A 20,160-nucleotide genomic window follows, 5' to 3' on the forward strand; every position below is an offset into this window, starting at 1 on the left:
AAAAGTATTTTTGTCTCAGTATGTAAAGTATGAATTTTTGTCTCCTGTATTTTATTACAAATACTAGTAACTGAAATTTAATAATAGCAAATTCTTAATATACTCACCGTCAATGAAAACGCAACGCTCTAATTTTAGGTTGAAAAGTATATACGGGTTATAACTATATACCAAACAAGTTAGGACAACTTTTACTTTGCCAAATCAGTTATTTAATGGTTGAATGGTTTTTATTTCATTACCGAAAGTTGATTTTTTAGCCCTCTTAACAGATAACATTTAAATAAAACACCCCCCCCCTTCCGACCATTTAATCTAAACATGCTAGTCCGCTATGTAAAATATACATGTACGCAGTCCGATTTCTACCACCCATTAGGTTTATCAATGTCTTTATCTGAGCGAAATAAATATTCTTGGGCATTTTTAATTGCCTGTTGTTCAGATACTGCGGTCGAATTTTCTCTAACTTAGCGTAGTGTAGTAACTCTTGGACATCCGGTCAAGAAAATATTATTTATGCTATTGAAACACATGAGCCTGATGAGTTGTGATATAGTGTACATTTGCATCTGCAGCTCTTTTTTTCTTTATTTTGAGAATTTCCAACATTAGCACTGAAAATCAGTCATTTTGAGGAAATATAGGCATCACATCCGGTAAAGAAAGAAGGATTTTTTTCCGGCCTTTTAGTACAATACTTAAGATTAACAGTTTCAAAACCTTGAAAACCCAAACAATTGTTTAAAATTGTATTAAAAATGCAAAAAATTGATTTCTGTTAAGAGGGCTAAAAAGCAACTTCCGGTAGAGGAAAGAAATTCATTCAACCGTTAAATAATTGATTTGGCAAAGTAAAAGATGTCCTAACTTTTTTTGTACATAGTTATAACCCGTATATACTTTTCACCCTAAAATTAGAGTGTTGCGTTTTCATTGACGGTGAGTATAGATGTTCACTTAAATTATACAGTTCATTATGGAATGGAGAAAAATAATGTACAGTGCTGCATCCCATGATAAAGAACACTGTTTTTGGATCCATGAAGTAAATTTAATAGGTAAATATTAAAAAAATATATATATTCTACATTAGATTTAAACTGTGTATTCATATTATTATGACTTACCCTCATTTCTGCACACATATAGCTGGTAAAAAACAATCATAAACATCCATTTACCGATTGGTGCAAAAAGTAACTGAAACATATAAACATGGTGCACCGATATAGGGCGATGTTACTAGCTCACAACGGACAGGGAGCGTCAACGTAACATGTCCCCGCTATTATCGGGAAGATTTGTCCGACTATTGTTTATATGGGCCAAGTTTAGTATGCATGTGAAAAAAATGTATACGGTTTCCGGCTAACATCACGGCAATTAGATCTACGCATGAGATAAATGACTCATAAAAATGATCTTTCTATATCAAAACAAACAGAAACATTATCATCAAGAAAAACCTCCATGTTGTTTAAAGGAGTAATGTCTTTATAAACCTTATTTTCTAGGCTGATTTCCATTTCAGGTAAAACAATTTTAATGTGCTTAGCAAATACATTGTAATAATCCTAAATCGTATAAAGATAATCATTTAATATATTATTGTCTCATAATAAGTACAGTACCAACCAATATCTAATTATGATAAATACAGTACCAAACAGTATAAAACATGACAATTCAAGTACCAACTAGTATCTCATTATGACAAAAACAGTATCAACCAGTATTTCATTATGACAAGACCAACTATTATCTAATTATGACAAATACTGTGCCAACTTGTAACTTAAGTTATGACATGTACAGTACCAACCAATACCTAATTATGACAAGAGCAGTAGCAATTTGTATGTTAATAGATCCAACACGTCAAAATTAAGATCTACAGACCTCAGTTTTGCCAAAGAAATTCGATAATTGGAGCTTGAATTTTCCATAGAGGTCATTCATTATTTTATTAAAATGGTTTATTGATAATACAGAGTTGTAGATGACAATATGAATACTATCGAAGTGTCATAATTACTCAAGAATTATAAATTCATGGATAGTTAGGTAATCAAAGATCAATATCTGGTAAGGACCCACCCCCACAGAAACAAATGATAGCCAAAACAAGATGTGTTTGTGAAACACAATGCGCCCGGCGGCAACAAAAACCTATAAAGCTATTCTTAGCAAACTAGCATAGGTCACAGTCAAGGTCACCAAGTCATTGACCTTGGTGTCATTAAAAAGAACTTGATATGGAGTATGCACACCAAATATGAAGTCTCTATCTTTTGTGGTTCAAAAGTTATGATGAAAGTTAAGTTACGAAAAAGCTATTTTTAGCATATAGGTCACAGTCAAGGTCACCAGGTCATTGACCTTGGTGTCATTTGAAAGAAATTTATAAGTGTAGTATGCATACTAAATATGAAGTCTCTATCTTTCATGCTTTAAAAATTATGGCAAAGTTAAAGTTTGCTGATAAGATATTTTTAGCATATAGGTCACATTCAAGGTCACAAGGTCATTAATATTGGTGTCAATTGAAAGTACCTCATTAGTGAAGTATGCATACCAAATATGAAGTTTCTACTTTTCATGGTTCAAAAATTATGGCGAAGGTTAAAGTTTGGGGACAAACAAACAAACAAACAAACAGACAGACAGACAGGCAGACAGACAGGACAAAAGCAATATACGCCTCGGATCTATCGATCCGGGCGCATAAAAAACCCGGCAACTAATGGAAGCAAATGTGTGTAATAAAACTGTGAATGAATACTCTCCCACTCCAATTATAGACTGAGATATGGTCAGCTGTTACAGAGTCTGGGATGCGATTGTCCTTGACAAATCATGTCAATCTATTTTGTCCAAAGCTGCTAAATTTGGGTTAAATCTGGCGATTGAGATGACTGTGGCAAAAACAGGTTGCCATTGCTTTGCAAGAATGTGATAATCGAACGAGATCTATGTGACTGTGTATTGTCATATTGAAACACGGCTCTAGAATGCTGCGAAATTTAAAAGGCATGTGCAGGTACAAATGTAGAACATCGTTATAGTACCTTTTTCCACCAAAGTCCTTCGAATACGAACCAAATCACTCTTACATTTAAGTTATACCATTTTTCATATCATTACACTACCACGAACAAGTTTTTAACGTCCTGAGGGGTCATTTTTCTGTTTAACGTTTATTACGAACCCTTAGTAATTTTAAACTTACCACAGGCTTTCTAATATACATTTTTTTCGAGAGGGACGTTAAACGATATACAATCAATCAATCAATCAATCCAATATACATTCCGGACTATTAGCTGAACGTAAGTTTTCAGTGGTGATGCTGTGGTCATGCTTGTTTGATCTAAGATCTTTGAAGTCGATTTTGGGGTTATTTTTTGGACAGAACAATGGGTCGAATAATCCTCAATCATTCGTAGTCAACTGAAAAAAGTCTTGTTAGAGGGCCTGTGCAGTTCAGGGATAGCTATTCTGTAAATGAATAAATTGTGTCACATTCATGATGTTTAGGTATTCCTCTGAAATGATCCTGTGCTGCTGATGTCACAGGTTGTCTCCCGTACTTTTGGCCAACATTGCTTGTTCCAGTTCAGTAGTTTATGTTTTTTAGGTTAGATATGGTGCTGTGCGTAGCATGAAAACCTCTTCCAGTCGCCGAGTTTCCTTTTTGTGCTTTGCACATTCAGTTGCAGCAATATTCCGAAAAAAAAAACAGATTCATAAGATCGAGAACCCCTGCTTTTGATAGCCCCTTTGAGTCTGAAGGAATACCTTAGAGAAAACATATCAATCTTGCATTTTGTGCTTGGTCGATATGCTTTCTCTAAGGTCTACATACCGAGGGATTAATCTCATAAAAAGGCTATAATTGTATATTAAAAATCCTAGCTAAGAAAAAAATAAACAGTTCAAACTCACTGCTGTCATTATTAAAAAGTACTCAACACGCAGAAAAACTTCTCAATCACATAACAAACATGCTGGCATAATGTACTAAACCATTTTTATCGTGACCATACAGGTCGTACAACATTTTTAGTTAAGAAGGGTACCCTTCTCATTTTCTATGGCCTGCTCACTACTCAAACGTTGACTTCCTTATTTATGCTTAATGCACCAAATTTGAAATTAAAAACCTTTCTTTCCTGATAACTGTGTTTAGACAGCCAATAAGCAATCATGTTATTGTTGCTTTTATTTTATTCTATACGTAGGTACAGTGTATTACAAGTAACATATATGCAACTCCTGGAGACGATAAATTATGCTCTTGGTGTATTTATGTTGCCTATCAATCCTCCAGAACGTTTTTTTTCACTTTTAAACTTTTTTATCAATACGTTAACTTGAGGAGTTCTCTACTAATATTCATGCAATGGGAAACTACAAAAAAGATTTGCATATTAATCAAATTCATTCAAAATCTGACAAATGTTCAGCCATACATTTATGTGAATATATTGGTCTCAGAAGCATGGGTAGGCTGTATTAGTTTTCTAGAAGAGTCCAAAGACTCTGAGCAGTCCTACAAATATAGAAGTCTGCCCAAATTCAGGAAATTCAATACTTTTTTCTTTGATTGGGTGTCATGTTGGTAAGGTTGGTAGTGATTAAATATATTTAATATAAAGATGCATGCATAAAGATACAAATCAATTTCGTGTTTCATTTTTTCATCATCTTAGATTGGATTGACTGTCACCTGTGTAATGCCTTATTTACTAAAGTATCAATAGTCATCTGAGAGTGTTTCATTCTTCATAGAGGATCATCTTTCCCTTTCTTCTCATAGTTTGGGAGCTTAAACATATTTAAATTCTCAGAAATATAATATATACAGAAATCTCCTACAAGCACAACATAAGGACATGTCAACATGGTAGGACATATCTCACGTGCAAAAGAACTGGATTCTTAATGGCTCGTCGTTATCTTCATATCCTTCTTACCAAACATAAGTTTAATACATACGGAAGGCTTTCAACACCAACAGGAATTGTATACTTGTGTTTGCAATAAAAACATTCACTAATTATGCAGTAAAAATGTACTGTTTGAGATTTTTGTGATGGATGACAGATGTTTATCTTCATATTTTATTCAAACAATTGATCGTTCTTTGATCTATTACAGAGGTTCTTGATACATAAATCAAGATAAGAGGAATAAAAACTGTAAAATCATATTTACTATGCTATGAATCTTTGCATCTGCAATATACTCTTTTCAACTTTTTGAGCAATTTTTGCTTAGTGTAAATGAAATATTAGTTCCCTAATACTAAACAACGCATTAAAAACGTTAAATCGATATTGAATGCTGTTTTGCAAGGTACATTTCGAGGAGAGAGATTGTTTTCTTTATATGGCATAAAGTACTTACATTTTTAGGCATATACAATCAAGACAAATAAACAATCAATCACATGAACAAATTATGTTTGATGTCGCTGCCATTATTAGCAAACCATTTTTGACATTTACTTTCCTTACCAATAAATAATTGAAACATCATTCTTTATAAGAACCAAAATTTCTCAATAATCGGTGGAAAGGTGATGTCACTGATTTTGTTCAAATTTTATAATTATTACTTATATATCACCCTTTCTTGAAATTTAGCAAAAAAAATTATTGGGGGTGCCGTTACCATGGTAACCACAAATGGCTAATTTTGGCCTCCTGAACGCCTCTCACAGCACCGTTTTTGACATTTTTTAAACAAAAATGATTAAACAACCGATAAATTTGAATGTAAAATAAATATATCTCCTTAAGAACAAGACTTAAAGCAACAAAAATGATGCAAGTTATTTACATTTGTCGATCACCATTGTATCTAATTTAATCACTTAAATCTCAATGTTTTGCTAAATTGACCGTTTTTGGAAAATTGCATCTTTTTGTACATTTTTGAGCATAAATTAAATTAAAACACAGAGACATATCTTCATCTCAATCAAGTATAATGTGAATTTGAACCTTAATGAAAAATATACTAAAAAGTAAAAGGTGTGTTTTTTCTTAAATCCAAAATAATTGATTTTCAAAATCGTTGCTATGGCAACATCAGAAATATTTCAAGATAGATTAACTTGTGTTTATATATATTTATTGGATTAAAAAATGTTGGAAAAACTAAGATTTGGATCAATCTACATGTATCACATAATAATCCAGAATTTTAATTTTAAAATAAGTTTTACTAGTCATAGCAACTATATATGTCCATGTATTATGCTTGTGTTGTAAAAAGAGAATAATTATATATGATCATATTCGATTTCAAATAAAAAAAATTCAATTAGCTCAACATCAATTCATTTGATACTTTCATTAAAAAATCTTAATGCGTTAATGTGATCATTGTCACATGCACAATAGTCATGGAAATCTTTCAAACTTTCATTCAATATAATATTCTGTATAATGTTCTATGCTTGTGAGTTATAGTAACAATACTGGTCTTTTTTAGATCAGAAAGAGGGTGATATATCGTAACAATAAACATTGTAATTCAAACAAGAACCCATCTATATATCATTAGAGATAATATTGAGAAAAGGGATATGTTTCGTATTTTATTCTAAAATATTTGAGTAGTTGCCATGAAAATAGCCATGATGATTTGTTTTAGCAACAAGTCTTTCAACAGCTGTTTAGATAATTTAATGAACTAAAGCATACATCTGTATTTTTCATTTGACAGCAGAAAGACAAAATAAGATTGAAATGTTTTCAATATTTTTTCTTTGATAAAGATGTTTTTTATGGGGTATGTTTATTATGTGTTTTACATGTTTATTGCCCCAGTAATCAAAGAATATGGGTATATACATGTAGTTTTTGCCCTCTCAACCATTCTGTTTGTTTGTCCGCAAAATGTTGATTGTCATTATAATGTTGGGGTTATGACTTTCATATTCAACATGATTTATGTATTCCCTCAAGATTTTTCATTGTGTACCAAATTATTTAATGTTTTGACGTTGGAGGAATTTAACCAATTTTTACCTTGCCTACAACGCGTGAAATTTTGTGCTAAGGCTTTCATACGTTATTGTGACAAGTCCTTTGCATGGATATATGAATTTATAAATATATATTTTACCTTTTGACCTTCACTTTGAATTTGACCCACTTTAACCTTGAGAATAACTTTTGAGCTTGCAGTTACTATTAGGACCTTCATGTTTCATAAGTGTATTCAATTCAACAAGGCCTCCCCAAACAAACAAACAATATAGATATTTTGATCTTGGATGTTGATGTACTTTTGAGAAGTATTAAACATATTCATAGCAATTGGTACCAAGACTTAAATATTTCACTTGTGTGTTTCTTGTTTCTTTTCGTTTGTACCTTCTATTTCACCTTTCCACCTTAACCTTGGAGCCTGACTCACATTTAACCTATAGCAACGACTGTGCCAGTGCTTCCATATTTCACAGGTACATTCATTGATACAGTTCATTTCTTTGAGTAGCAAAACATTTCATACAAAAGTGGTTGTTTTGAAAAGAAAAAAAAGAACAAATCTGGTTTTGGAAATATGATACATATGTTTTAATTCGATTAAAACAATTTGAAAAGTATTCAATGTTTAAAGATATTTTGACATCAATCTGTTCACAAGGAGAGTGGCCCATTACTATAACTGAATGAACACTAAAACAGGATTTTACATCAGAATTTAAATAATAAAATTCTAAACAATGTTAGGAGAAGTCTACTACTACACCAAACTTAACAATCACACAGAAGACTGTACATGAAAACCATAGGGAAAATATATAGAGAACAATAGTGTGCAACCATCTGTGGTACATGTGTTGATGTTTTCCTCCCTTTTAATTAATTTTTGTAGGCAGACTGTTTCACTATCTCACATGATCCCTGTGATACTTGACTTTGAATTTGAAAAAGATCCTCTTTTGGAATACATGGGAAAGAGATATAATTGAGAAGAGAAGTTATTTTAGGTTGATATCTAAGCCATGGTTTCAGTAGAGTTTTTTCGTCATTTTCTGTGCATGCATCTGCAACCGGTACCACTCTGACTCTTCACTTGACAGTTTTCAAAGACTGTTCAATAACCTGCAAAAATAATAAAATATGCAAAAATGAAATCTTAAGGTCAAGATCTGGTAAATAACTTGAGACTATTTTTTTGGTGCTAGATCCATTATGACGTCATAATCAATTTCAACTTTCTTTTTCCCGTACTTTACTTCTTTAGCAGAATTATGTAGAAAATAGGGTATTTTCATGTCATTCAATTTGAAATCATATGAAAAGTAGACCGGATACCTATATTAAATTTGATATTGATTTAAAGAAGAGGCCATGAACATACTTATTACCGTTTTCTGAGAGACTGTAGGCAATCTGGGTACATTTCCTTTGCCGAATACGAAAAAACTCCCATATTCATGACTGCTTTTCTTAATATTTCATTGAAAATGACAGTTTAAGATACAGTTTTCGATCTTGTTTACCAACAAATTATGCCCCGAAACACCTTATCTGACCAAACTAAAGTTGTAAAGTATCAATAAAGGAACTTATTTCTCAAATTTGATAAATCTGTAGGCACCTTTCATTTACTAGATCTTGACCTTAAGTTATAAATTATTTAAAAATACATGTAATATTTTCCATGAAGCTGAAAGTATTATTATATAAATGAATGTAGTTATTATCCCCCCATGCGCTTCAAAGAGAGGGTGATATATTGTTTTATCCTTATTTGTCTGTCTGTCCATGCGTCTGTCAGTAGCAAACTTTTTTGGTGGCAGTTTTTCAGCAACTACTCATCTCAGATGCTTGAAATTTTTGCACCATACCAAAGAAATTGTTATAGCAACTTTCTCAGCAACTACTCATTGCAGATGATTGAAACTTGAGCACGTTCATTGCTGAGGCATGCAATATGGCAGAATTAAATTCATTTCTGTAATCTTACTATTTCCCAAAATCTGCCTGTTACTAAACTTGTGTAATAATAATATTAACATGATGATAGTATATATTCACATCAGAGCGAGGGTATTACTATTGTGTATTGGCTCACATATCTTTTAAAATCAAATCTGTTATTTAAGAAATAAAGTCCGCGTTTTCGTGAATGTTGCAGAATAACCTCCGAGGTCGAGAAATGTTGTTTGAAAGATAAAAGCCGAGGCGTTAGCCGAGGCTTTTATATTTCAAACAACATTTCGAGACCGAGGAGGTTATTCTGCATCATTCACGACAACAAGGACTTTATTTCTATTCTACGAAGATCGATAAATACGGCTGATCGTTTCCTCTATAGAGAAACGAATTAGGTCACCATGTCTCGATTATGATGTTCCATTTAACACTAGAGGTAAAATTTGTTTGCTTACCTGTGTTTGGAATGCAGATGGTCTGAGCTTTCATTACATTAAAAATAGCCTTTTTCAAAAATACAAATTTGTTCGTTATATGTATTGATCAGTTAAAACGAATATACAATTACAAAATCATGTTCCTGTTTTACCGCTAAAATCACGTTGTTTAATGTGTAGGGAGGTCCGTGGAATAGCCCCGCTTAGCTATAAAGACCGACTTTATCAGAAACTTTATGAAATTTACCGTGTTTATTTCTTACAAAGACGACACATCGATGCGGTCTAAACAAATATTTCATTCTACAGCCAAACATGCATTTGAATTGTTTTAATCTGATACGTGTTTCTGATCTGATAATTTTTTGATGACGTTCGTGATTTATTGGAGAATAATGTCCGGCGGTTTTCTTTGATGTTTTCAATAATCGTGTTAGAATCCTGTTTAAACTTCACCAGTGCTGGTTAATACAGCGTAGTGCTAATTAATTGAGAAAATATGCCTCATAATAATTTTGTTTCATAGATCTTTAAGACAAAAAATGTTGAAATAAAATAGTATGTAATGTGGGTTAAAATGTTAATGACCTTGACAACCAAATGAAATTCTTAGTAGTAGCTAATATACATAAACAAAGCCAGAAAATTATGTCTATGTTTTTAATTTGATAATCATCCATGTGATTATATAAATTTTATCAAAATTAGTCAAATATCAAAAAAAAAATTCTTAGATATTTAGCTTATTAATTTCATTTCTTTTTTTTTAAATATGACTTACAACTAAAATTGTTCATCTTAGTTGTGACAATAGTTTTATGAAGATTTTAACCATGCAATATAGACTTTCATATTTTTTACTTATTAATAAACAGCAAATTTTAAACCATATAAACCAAAAATAATTCTCTCTGAAAAATGTCCAATAAATTGAATAAAATGATTAAGAGCTAATATTGGTCTCTCAAGGCTGACACTGGCATAGTTTAAAAGGGATGTCTGAAAAGATCTATTAAAATTCTGGTTTGGCATTTCTCCTGCATGGAGATCTAGTACCTCTTTCATTGAATCAGCTGTTATAACATATCATGGCCTTGAATGAAGCAGCTCTTCGTGTTTTATAAGGTGTGACTGAACCTAAAATAAATAAGCACAATAAGTATCCCTTCTACTGTAATGACAAAAACATAGTGTTTACTGTTACAACATTGTTTTTCCTGGAACTTTGTAAAATACACATAACATATATAATGCTAAAATATTTGATCAAATAAATTGAATTATTCAATGTAAATTAATTTATTTTTGATTACTATATTTCCAATAGACCAGGTATGTAACAATAACCTTGTAATCATTGTTAGATGATGTCTTGTATATTTTTTTTTTTCATTAAAGACATTTTTATTCCAATATGTTTCCTGTTTACTTTTAAACTTTTTATTATTATTATGAAAATTCTAAATGACAATTTAAACTGTGAATTATAGCTTGCACAATGAATAATAAATTACAAACCTGATCATATTTTCTGTGTTTTGATTGTAAGCTAGATTTTCTTACTCTTCATATTGTTTTACAAATTGTAGCATTCAACTTCACAAGACAGGCTGGTGCATAGAGCTAAAAGTTCAAATTTAATTAAGTATATTTGAGCAGATAATCAAAAAGATATATACATGTAATTCATACATACATGTAATATATTGTTATAATATAGTTCTCTATAAAGTATTATATGCTTAATCTAAGCATCCCCTACCCCATTTTTTCATCAAAATTTCAATCAACATTTGTTTAAACATTAAATATGTTATTAATTATTCAAAGACAGAAATGTGCACTTTAAAATAATAAATATTCCATTACACATACTAGTATACACTGACTGTACAATTCTCACAGGTTCCAGGAAGAACAAGTCCTCTAGCCTCTGTGTATTTTGAGTACACCTGTGACCATTGACTGGGATCGGTCTGTTGGATTTCTGCTTTTCATGGAAACATTATGATTCACCAGATTTTTTTTATATAAGGAATGGCATTTGACACCTAATTCCTTCTTTGTACATCACTCAATCACTGTTTTGTTTCAAAGGCAGAGAAAAATGTGTGGTACAAATTTGCCTATTTTCAGAACTGGACGGCAAAATACCACATTCTGTTAGTATTATGTCCTTATCATTCAATTCAACTGAATTCAAATCAAATACATCTTCTGACAAGTGGAATTTGTAGTAAAAACGAAGTAGCAAACCATTCTGAAAGTCTTCTGCTGGCAAAAAACATTCCTTTTTTCACAGGAAACACAAAAGAGTTACACGAATGGAAATAACTCTTGATAAAATTTAGCACTTTTCTCTTGAAAAATAGCAAATTTACAAGGCTTTATTTTCTTTATTTCAAATAACACACCTCCAATTTTTTTAAGATTAACTTATATATCTATAATCTTTTTACAGGATTTGTTTTGTTGAATTTTTTTGCTGCATTTATGAGTTTCAGCCACATACATTATAAAGGAAATAATAGCAAATGTGACAAAAGTATGACTTGCTGGTTTCCATGGAAACAGCAGTATCCCAACATTTTGCATATACCAGTATACTTGACTAGTAGTATGTATTCATTTACCAAAGTTTTATTAAAATCGGTGACTATGGCTTTCCATCAAAGTTTGGTGCTTATAGAGAATGGCTCTTAAGTTCTTTTCACAACTCTTAATTTTTTTTTTCAAAAGGTCCACACGTGTATTGACAACGTGTGACTGTGCAACCGATTTTTGTGCTGACTTCATGTGCAAAGAAGTCAAAGGAGGCGACATAATTCAAGTGATGCTTCAGTTGTCGGCTTAACCGCCGTTTTCATGACCATAGCATTCTATAAATAATGATAAATTTGTAGAGGAATCCCCCCTTTTAGTTTCTGCGTTTCCGCGTCTCGGAATTCAAATCCGGGAAATAAATGTGTAAGGAAAGTAAAGTCGTGACACCAGCTTATGTCGCTGAATTCCAACTTTTCAATTTAGCCTCCGCTTTGACTCTTCTTTGCACATATCACAATATATAAAGCAGGGATCAGAGTCAGAGGTAATTCGGATGATTGTTACGTTTAAAAATATTCATTTAGAATATTATCTTCCTTTTTAATTCTTTTTGTATCATAATGGGTATCAAAAGAACTTTTTGTCTACAAGACTTAGTATATTCTTTGTACAAAACCTGAATTTAACGCAAGCATATCATTTGTCACTAAAATGTGTCACTGTAAGTATATGTATGTATATAGTTTCCTTTTAGTTTAAAAGGGACAATTACATGCATGTGTAGTAAAGGTCCATTGTCTGACCAGTCGATATACAATACACTGTAATTTAAAGCTGACATGAACTCTTAAAAAGGCATTATTTTTCATCTCTGTACGACTTACTACATTCCTGTACGCCTTTGTCCGCCATATTTCTTCGATTCCGCCATATTTCTTTGAAAAATTTTGGTCACCTGTACCTGCTATTTATAGCCTTGTGTAGTTGTTTCACTTGAGTGTTTTTCTAGCCTGGCTGTCGACATGTACACATCTCTGATAGCATGATTTTTAGAAGAAGTCCATAAACTGACCAAATACATATGTACATGTTTGAAAAGTAAAAATTCAACAAAAACAAAAAGTATACCGAGAATTAATTTTTTTTTCAATGCATTTGCTGCAATATAAAAATACACTAACACGGAACACATTCATGTACAGCAAAAATCCATGCAGGTCGAAAAAACGCGTCAAATGTAGTGATAAAAACATTTACCTGAAAACTGCTATCGTTACAGGGATGTGCACAAGTCGAAAGAATTATCCTATTTTACTTTTATTGAAAAAATGCAGAAGTCATGTAATCCATTGCTAACTCAACAGTAAAAGATGCTTGTACACACGTGACCCATGCCAATCATTATTTGGTCCGGAAAAATATCAAAGGTTGATAGCTCAGTTTGGTTTGAAAAAAATGCAAATAATTTTTTTAAAAAAAGAAACATTACTCTTGTCTGTAAATGTTGTGAATAAAATTTATGATTACATGGTTTAACTTCATCAAATTTATAATAAAGCATGCATTATTACGAATCATTCACCTTTTGAAGATATTTACCTGTGAAAGAAGGGGGGGGGGGGGTGTAGTAAAACATGCATAACACTCTCACAAAAATAATTTAAGAAAAAAGTCTGTAACAGATTGGATTTCTTTATGATCAATTATTATCAAATAAATACTGTGTATTTGCTTAATTTATTAGACCTTATATAATTTGATTTAAAGTTATTAATAATTTTACGCACAATGAAAGAAAAAGTGAGCGAGTTCACACACCCAACGCTCCCCCAAAAGTCGAAGTGCTGAAATTCCCAGAAACAAAAATAAAGGAATCGCAATTTCCTTGTTATATGCACATTTATACACAATGTGTCCTAAATATCTGCAAAGTTTGACGAAATTGTGTGCAGCGGTTTATGAGGAGTTGCGCTGACAAACTGCTCATCTCTAGTATATTCAAGATATGGCGAAAATCTAAATGTAAACGAGAAATTCTTGAAAAAAGAAATATAGAATTTGGAATTTCCTGGTGATGTGCAAATCTGTAAATATCTGCAAAGTTTGACAAAATTCTGTGCAGTGGTTTATGAGGAGCTGCGCTTAAAAAAAAAAAAAAAAAAAAAAAAAAGAACAGAACTGACTGACTGACTGAGGGACGGGCCAAAAACATTATACCTCACGCAAATTGTTGCGATGGGTACATGTTTAATAAACGAGATGATTCTGTAATACAGTGATAATGAAAATAGAATTTAATATGAATTAAATTTCTAGACATAAATAATTAATTATCATTAGCCGAAGGATATGTGTAACAGTAAGTGTATGTTTGTGTATGTGGGTATGCAACTATGTATATTCAGATTAGAATGTGAAATATGTGTGAGACTGTACTGTGAATATTTAATAAATCCTATTTTTTCATGATGATACAACTTGTGGTATTGCACTTCTCCATCTCAAACCTAATATTACATGTACATTATACATCTATAATATGCAATTGTAATCAGTGTAATCAATGTAATAATTTGTTCATGCCCCCTAGGGCCCTTGATTGGTGAATAAACACATTTTATAGGGAGAGAGATCAAATTCCCCGTGAGAATTCCATATTCTACCTAAAATTAGCTTTCAAAAATACTCTTGTCTGTTGTCCAGGTCCAGGTTCGACTGGTTTGAGAAGGTATTTGAGAAAGTTCCCAATGTTCACATTCCTGTGATTATATATATCACGTTTATTATAACACCCCCTCCCGCTTGAAAAGCTAGAGGGTATATAGTAATCGTTATGTCCGTCCGTCTGTCCGTCCGTCTGTCTGTTACGCTTTTAGGGTTACCCATCTCTTATCCGCAAATTCTCTTATACAACTGAGTGAAATTTAATGAAACTTTCACAGAATCTGAAGTTAATAACAGAACATATTACCATTGTGCACATCCTATTTTACTTTTTGATCCGACACGTATTTTGGGTTAAGCAACAACTGCAAAATATGTACTTTGCCATTATAACCATGTGGGAGGCGGGGATACCATTCAGTGAGCTCATTGATCACAATTTCGCTAGTTTCTCTTTCAATTTTGGCGTTTAGGGTACTTTCTTGTCAAAAGTAAATTTCGTATTTAATTTAATTTCCCGCCTGAAAAAAAATCGTTGATCTGTCCTAAGGCTAAATAAATGGTACAGCACAAAGTGCGTAGAATTTCATACCTATTATTGCACCAACGGATGGTTGGAGAGAGTTCAGTATACAGAAGAGTAAATTAAATTATCCGTATTCAACCTGATTTAAAGTATCCCTACCCTAGCTTTTAAAATTATCTCCCAAATACTCCTACAGAAATTATTATTATATAAAAACATAGCTAGACTGTCAGGCAGGGATATTGAAATCTTGAAAGACTTCCTGTAACAACATAATATAAAACAGTTACGTTCCTCAGATTGCACATAATATGTGGCCGGAGTGACACATTTTAAAAAAAAAAGTGAATACGGCAGAACTGTCTGTCTTCCAAATAACGGTCATGTTAATTATTTTTGCAAGCCCCCCTCCCCTCCCGCGCATATAAAACTCAAATGCCTAAATATCAATCTGAACGGGGGGTGGCCTTTCTCCGTGTGTGTGTTAAAGAACGTATAGATGTACACATAATTTGTATTCTGGTTAATTGATTTTAATATTTGAAGTAAATAATTACCGTACATCAAATCAATTGGTTTAGATTTGAAATTAGTACTAATATGATCATTTATAATTGAAAAATGAATTTTGCGACGAAAAGCAACTGCAGACTATATATATGACTTTGTATAGAATGTATATCAGAACTACATGTAGATAGACAATTAACAGTTAAACCTTATGAACAGCAGTTTATACATATAATGCTTTACCCCCCCCCCCCCCCCCCCCCCCCCCTCAGCCACCCAAATACCAAAATACCAAATAACTTCTCTTTCCACTTGTGATATTTTCCCTGACTAAAATCTTATCAGCACGGACTAAGTATATCGACGTGCTAGTCTGTACGGAGTAATTGCATTGTGTTTACTAGTGAGCTTTTATGTTAATTTCGTTTTTGTGATGCATATGTCAATAAATGGAATTTAGGGTTTATATAACTTGACTCGTGCACATCTTCGAACCACATATTACCAAGTATGGGTACGTTTACAGCGTTCGAGGCGTTTTCTCGTTATGCATCAATTGCATAGGACCTGCTGATCAAAGACGTTGGTTGTTTTGTTCCATTCAAATGATAATACTTTCAAAATGTGTTTGCGGATTTTACTGCTTTTTATTTCAATTTTATTCTGCATAAATTGGCGCACTGTAAAAAAAACGTACTCGTGCATCTAAATTTCTCTTCCAAACTTTTTTTTTTACTTTTGATTCAAATGAATAATTATTCAGAAATATGATTATTATGTTTTTTATTGTTGTTTTGAAATGTCTTGATCACCTCATGTGTTCTCATATGCTTTACCATCGGAGATGTGCACAAGTCGATACCCAAACCAAAAAATCATTCAAGTGTAACGAGCGCTTAGGGGTATATATCGATACAATGAGACAAGGTATCTGAAAGAAACATGGCGGTATACGGCTATAGTTGGTATGAAACAAGTCGTACATCGATGAAAATGTTGCGTTTTTACGAATTCATGTCAGCTTTAATCTGTTAATCTTACTCTGCTTCCAAATGTGTTTAAATCTCGTCGGATGTCATGTTTAATCTGATCGGCCGTTTTTCTGAATTTAACCACAAATTAAATTACTATTTATTCAAGGTTAATACTGTAGATCACAAAATTTTTCGCGACATCTTAATTTCGCGAGATAGTCATTGACTCTTGATTAGCGAGATAAAATTTTTGCGAATTGTGGTTATTGCTCTGTATATTCTTAAGGAATACTATTATACGTGGGAATTAAATTTTCGCGAATAAAAAGTGATTTACAGTAATTTAAATTTCAATGTATTTACATTCTCTCCCCCATTCGACAATTCTTTATCGTAGCGTAATGTACAATAAAACAAAATATGAAATAAAGGCATTATAATTCCTTATCATTGATGTTAATTAAATATATATTGTACAAATAAGTATATATTTTTTTAATACAAAAGCTTTATATTATTTGCACTTTGTCAAATTGTTTTAACGTGTATTGCTGAGATTGTTTCTATTATATTATATGAATTAGCATTGAATTAATTTTTTGGTCAATATTATTTCTTTTTACAGGCCATTTTCTATACAGTAGTTTCTTACTGTCCCGATTCTCTGCAGACAATGAAAAGAGTCCAAAAATGTCCAGAAACATTAGCTGAATGGAACACAATGGCGACAAGAAAAAAATGTGAAGATTATAATCAGTCTTGCACAGATTCTTTCAAATTCATGTATCACTGCGTTGTCAATTCTTACCTCAATGAAACAATAGAAGTTTGTGCTCCATCAGCATTTATTACGGGTGAGCAAAAAGAAATATGTCAAATTCCAAAACATACTACAAGTAGTATAAGATATCCTGCCATTAATGATGCAATTAAAATTAATACACTATATTTCAATGTGACTTTTTAAGGTTAATTTGAACATATTTATTGCGCTAAATATAATTATACAATGTGATTTGGCATAAGTTTTAAAAACTTTTAATTATTATTATATAATTTTAAGGTTACTGTTGTGAATTCAATGCCATAGGCGCTGTAATTCAACGAAATTATGATGCAGATTGTAGCAATTTTTCCTCTAATCCATGCACTGAACCGTATTTTTCCTATGAGGGATACAAGCGTAAGTAGTTTCTTTATGTATATATAATTTACACTAGAGTATTTTCATTTGCTGCTATTAATTGTTAGATGAGAATCTAAAACACTAATTTGAAACTGTTCGATCATTGTTTCGCCTGTCTCTTTAATTTAAGTTTTCACAAAGACCTTAATTTACTTAGATAACCTAGCTAGTTATTAATATGTGAGAGGCGAAATATAGATATTATATGCAATACATTCAGATGCGATTTCGTAAAAAAAATTCCTTTCTATACTTAAGAAATAAAAAAGGAACTTTTACTTAAAACATATCCACTCAAGTTTTTAAATGCTCTTAGACATATATTACAACAAAAAGGCTTGAAAATTTACATTAATTTTCTGGAAAATGGCTTAGAGTGAAAGCCACAAATATTAAATTTGTTGTGTCTTCAAACAATATTTTTTTTCAAAAAATCAAAACAAGAACGTATTGTTCCTGCTTATAATTGGAATCTTTTTGTGGTGTTATTTACATGTTCTTTATACACAATGCATGGGTTAATGGCCTCATTTTTTTTCTTCATAAAAATACAATTAGACTCTGTATATACAAAGCCATTCACTTTATAATGTTTCAGTGTCTGTATGGCTTCAATAATATTTTTTCCCTCAATTGTTATTTTGTTTCATATATGTTATGAACATTATTCCGATATCCTACTTATTGAAGCTAAAATCAAGAGCTCTATTTATTGAACATTTTAAAGGTAATACTAGATAGTAATATTGGTACAAATGATAAAACGTTCTGCAGAGATCAGAACTGATCCAAAAATATTAAATTCACAAAATGCATTTCATTAAAAAACTGAATTAAATTAACAAATTTCTTAGATTGACTCACATACATGTACAAACTCACTCACATTTAACTTTCGATAAGTCCGTCAACTTTAATTTTTTGCTGCTATAACAATTATCTTAAGAATGAGAAAAAAATTATTATCAGGGGCATTAAAAACAAGATGTGTTTGTGAAACACTATGCGCCCGGCGGCAACAAATTTAAAAAACATATTTTTTGCATAAAGGTCACAGTGAAGGTCACAAGGTCATTTATCATGATGTCATTTGAAAGACCTTGATTAGTGAAGTATGCATACCAAATATGAAGTTTCTATCTTTCATGGTTCAAAAGTTATGGTGAATGTTAAAAAAAAACTATTTTTAGCATATAAGACCCATTCAAGGTCTCAAGGTCATTGATCTTGGTGATATTTGAAAGATCTTGATTAGCGAAGTATGCACAAGGTCATTGACCTTGGTGTCAAGTGAAAGGGCTTTATTAGTGGAGTAAGCAGGCCAAATATTTAATCTCTATCTCTTATGGTTCAAAAGTTATGGCTAAGGTTTAAGTTTGCAATAAAACCTCTATTTTTAACATAAAGGTCACAGTCAAGGTCACAAGGTCATTGACCTTGGTGTCATTTGAAAGAGTTTCATTAGTGGAGTAGGCATACCAAATATGATCTCTCTATCATTCATGGTTCAAAAGTTATGGCGAAGGTTAAAGTTTGCAGACAAACAGACAAACAAACAGACAAACAGACAGACAGGACAAAAACAATATACGCCTCGGATCTTTCGATCCGGGCGCATAATTACATCAATTTACAATAAAGAAATTAGGAAGAACTAAGCAAAACACATTCAAAGAACACAATTCCAAAATCTGTAAGGTCGATTACAAATGTGAGTACATGTAAATGACATTGCAAGAAGGGAAAGAGATGGCAAGGATTGAATATTGTTACCAAATTTGTTCAAATTTGCCATTTCTAAACATGAAACAATCCAATTTAGAAGAATGTTAGTTTAATGAAGATTTAAAAACGATTCACAAATTTTGATACAAGGTTGGGCAAAGGTAATGTTACTAATGAAAACAATTTGTTTTGTACCAATGGATTTCGAAACTTAATTACAAATTTGAAATCAATGGAGCAAAATAGGTCAAATGAAATAAATATGAAAAATATAAAAATGAATAAATAATTGCATGTACGTATTTGCAAATAGATATTCTTTCGGGGGAACTTACATTTGTAAACAACAGTGAATTCATCAACACATTTTTAAAAAAAAATGTGTTTGTGAAACACTGATGCCCCGGCCCGTATGGCAACATAGCGAAGGTTAAGCTTTCTCAATTACAGATCAAATATGTTGGTACCAAAAGTAAGGCCTTTTCGCAAGTAATGCGAAATATAAAACGTAAGCCACACCTGTTCCAGGGTTAAGACCATGGTTATCATTTTATAAGATAGGACAAACTGCGGGTCAAGGTCAAATGGTTAAGGTTGTTGGTTTCTAAAGAAAGGACTTGTCTCAAAGATT

The 20,160-nt window shown here is 31.9% G+C and overlaps 1 protein-coding gene and 1 long non-coding RNA gene across 3 annotated transcripts in view; both read left to right on the top strand.

The window, feature by feature from the left end:
* LOC134277388 (uncharacterized) overlaps window positions 1-20,160 on the top strand; it is a 61,159-nt gene that overhangs the window by 23,673 nt on the left and 17,326 nt on the right. Inside the window, exons 2-4 of one of the 2 annotated variants that reach the window (XM_062759725.1) lie at window positions 974-1,061; window positions 17,244-17,472; window positions 17,682-17,801. In XM_062759725.1, the coding sequence (XP_062615709.1) occupies window positions 17,292-17,472; window positions 17,682-17,801 (301 nt within the window). In that variant the 5' untranslated portion in view covers window positions 974-1,061; window positions 17,244-17,291. The remainder of the gene's footprint in view (window positions 1-973; window positions 1,062-17,243; window positions 17,473-17,681; window positions 17,802-20,160) is intronic. The other variant, XM_062759724.1, reaches the window with a different exon arrangement.
* On the top strand, window positions 10,316-11,334 carry LOC134277380 (uncharacterized). Its single transcript, XR_009994235.1, has 3 exons — window positions 10,316-10,732; window positions 10,990-11,045; window positions 11,306-11,334. It is a non-coding gene; the product is annotated as an uncharacterized LOC134277380 (long non-coding RNA).

This window comes from Saccostrea cucullata, unplaced genomic scaffold, assembly GCF_032062105.1.
Source record: "Saccostrea cucullata isolate Sc308-1 unplaced genomic scaffold, CSIRO_AGI_Scuc_v1 ctg360, whole genome shotgun sequence".
Lineage (NCBI taxonomy): Eukaryota > Metazoa > Mollusca > Bivalvia > Ostreida > Ostreidae > Saccostrea > Saccostrea cuccullata.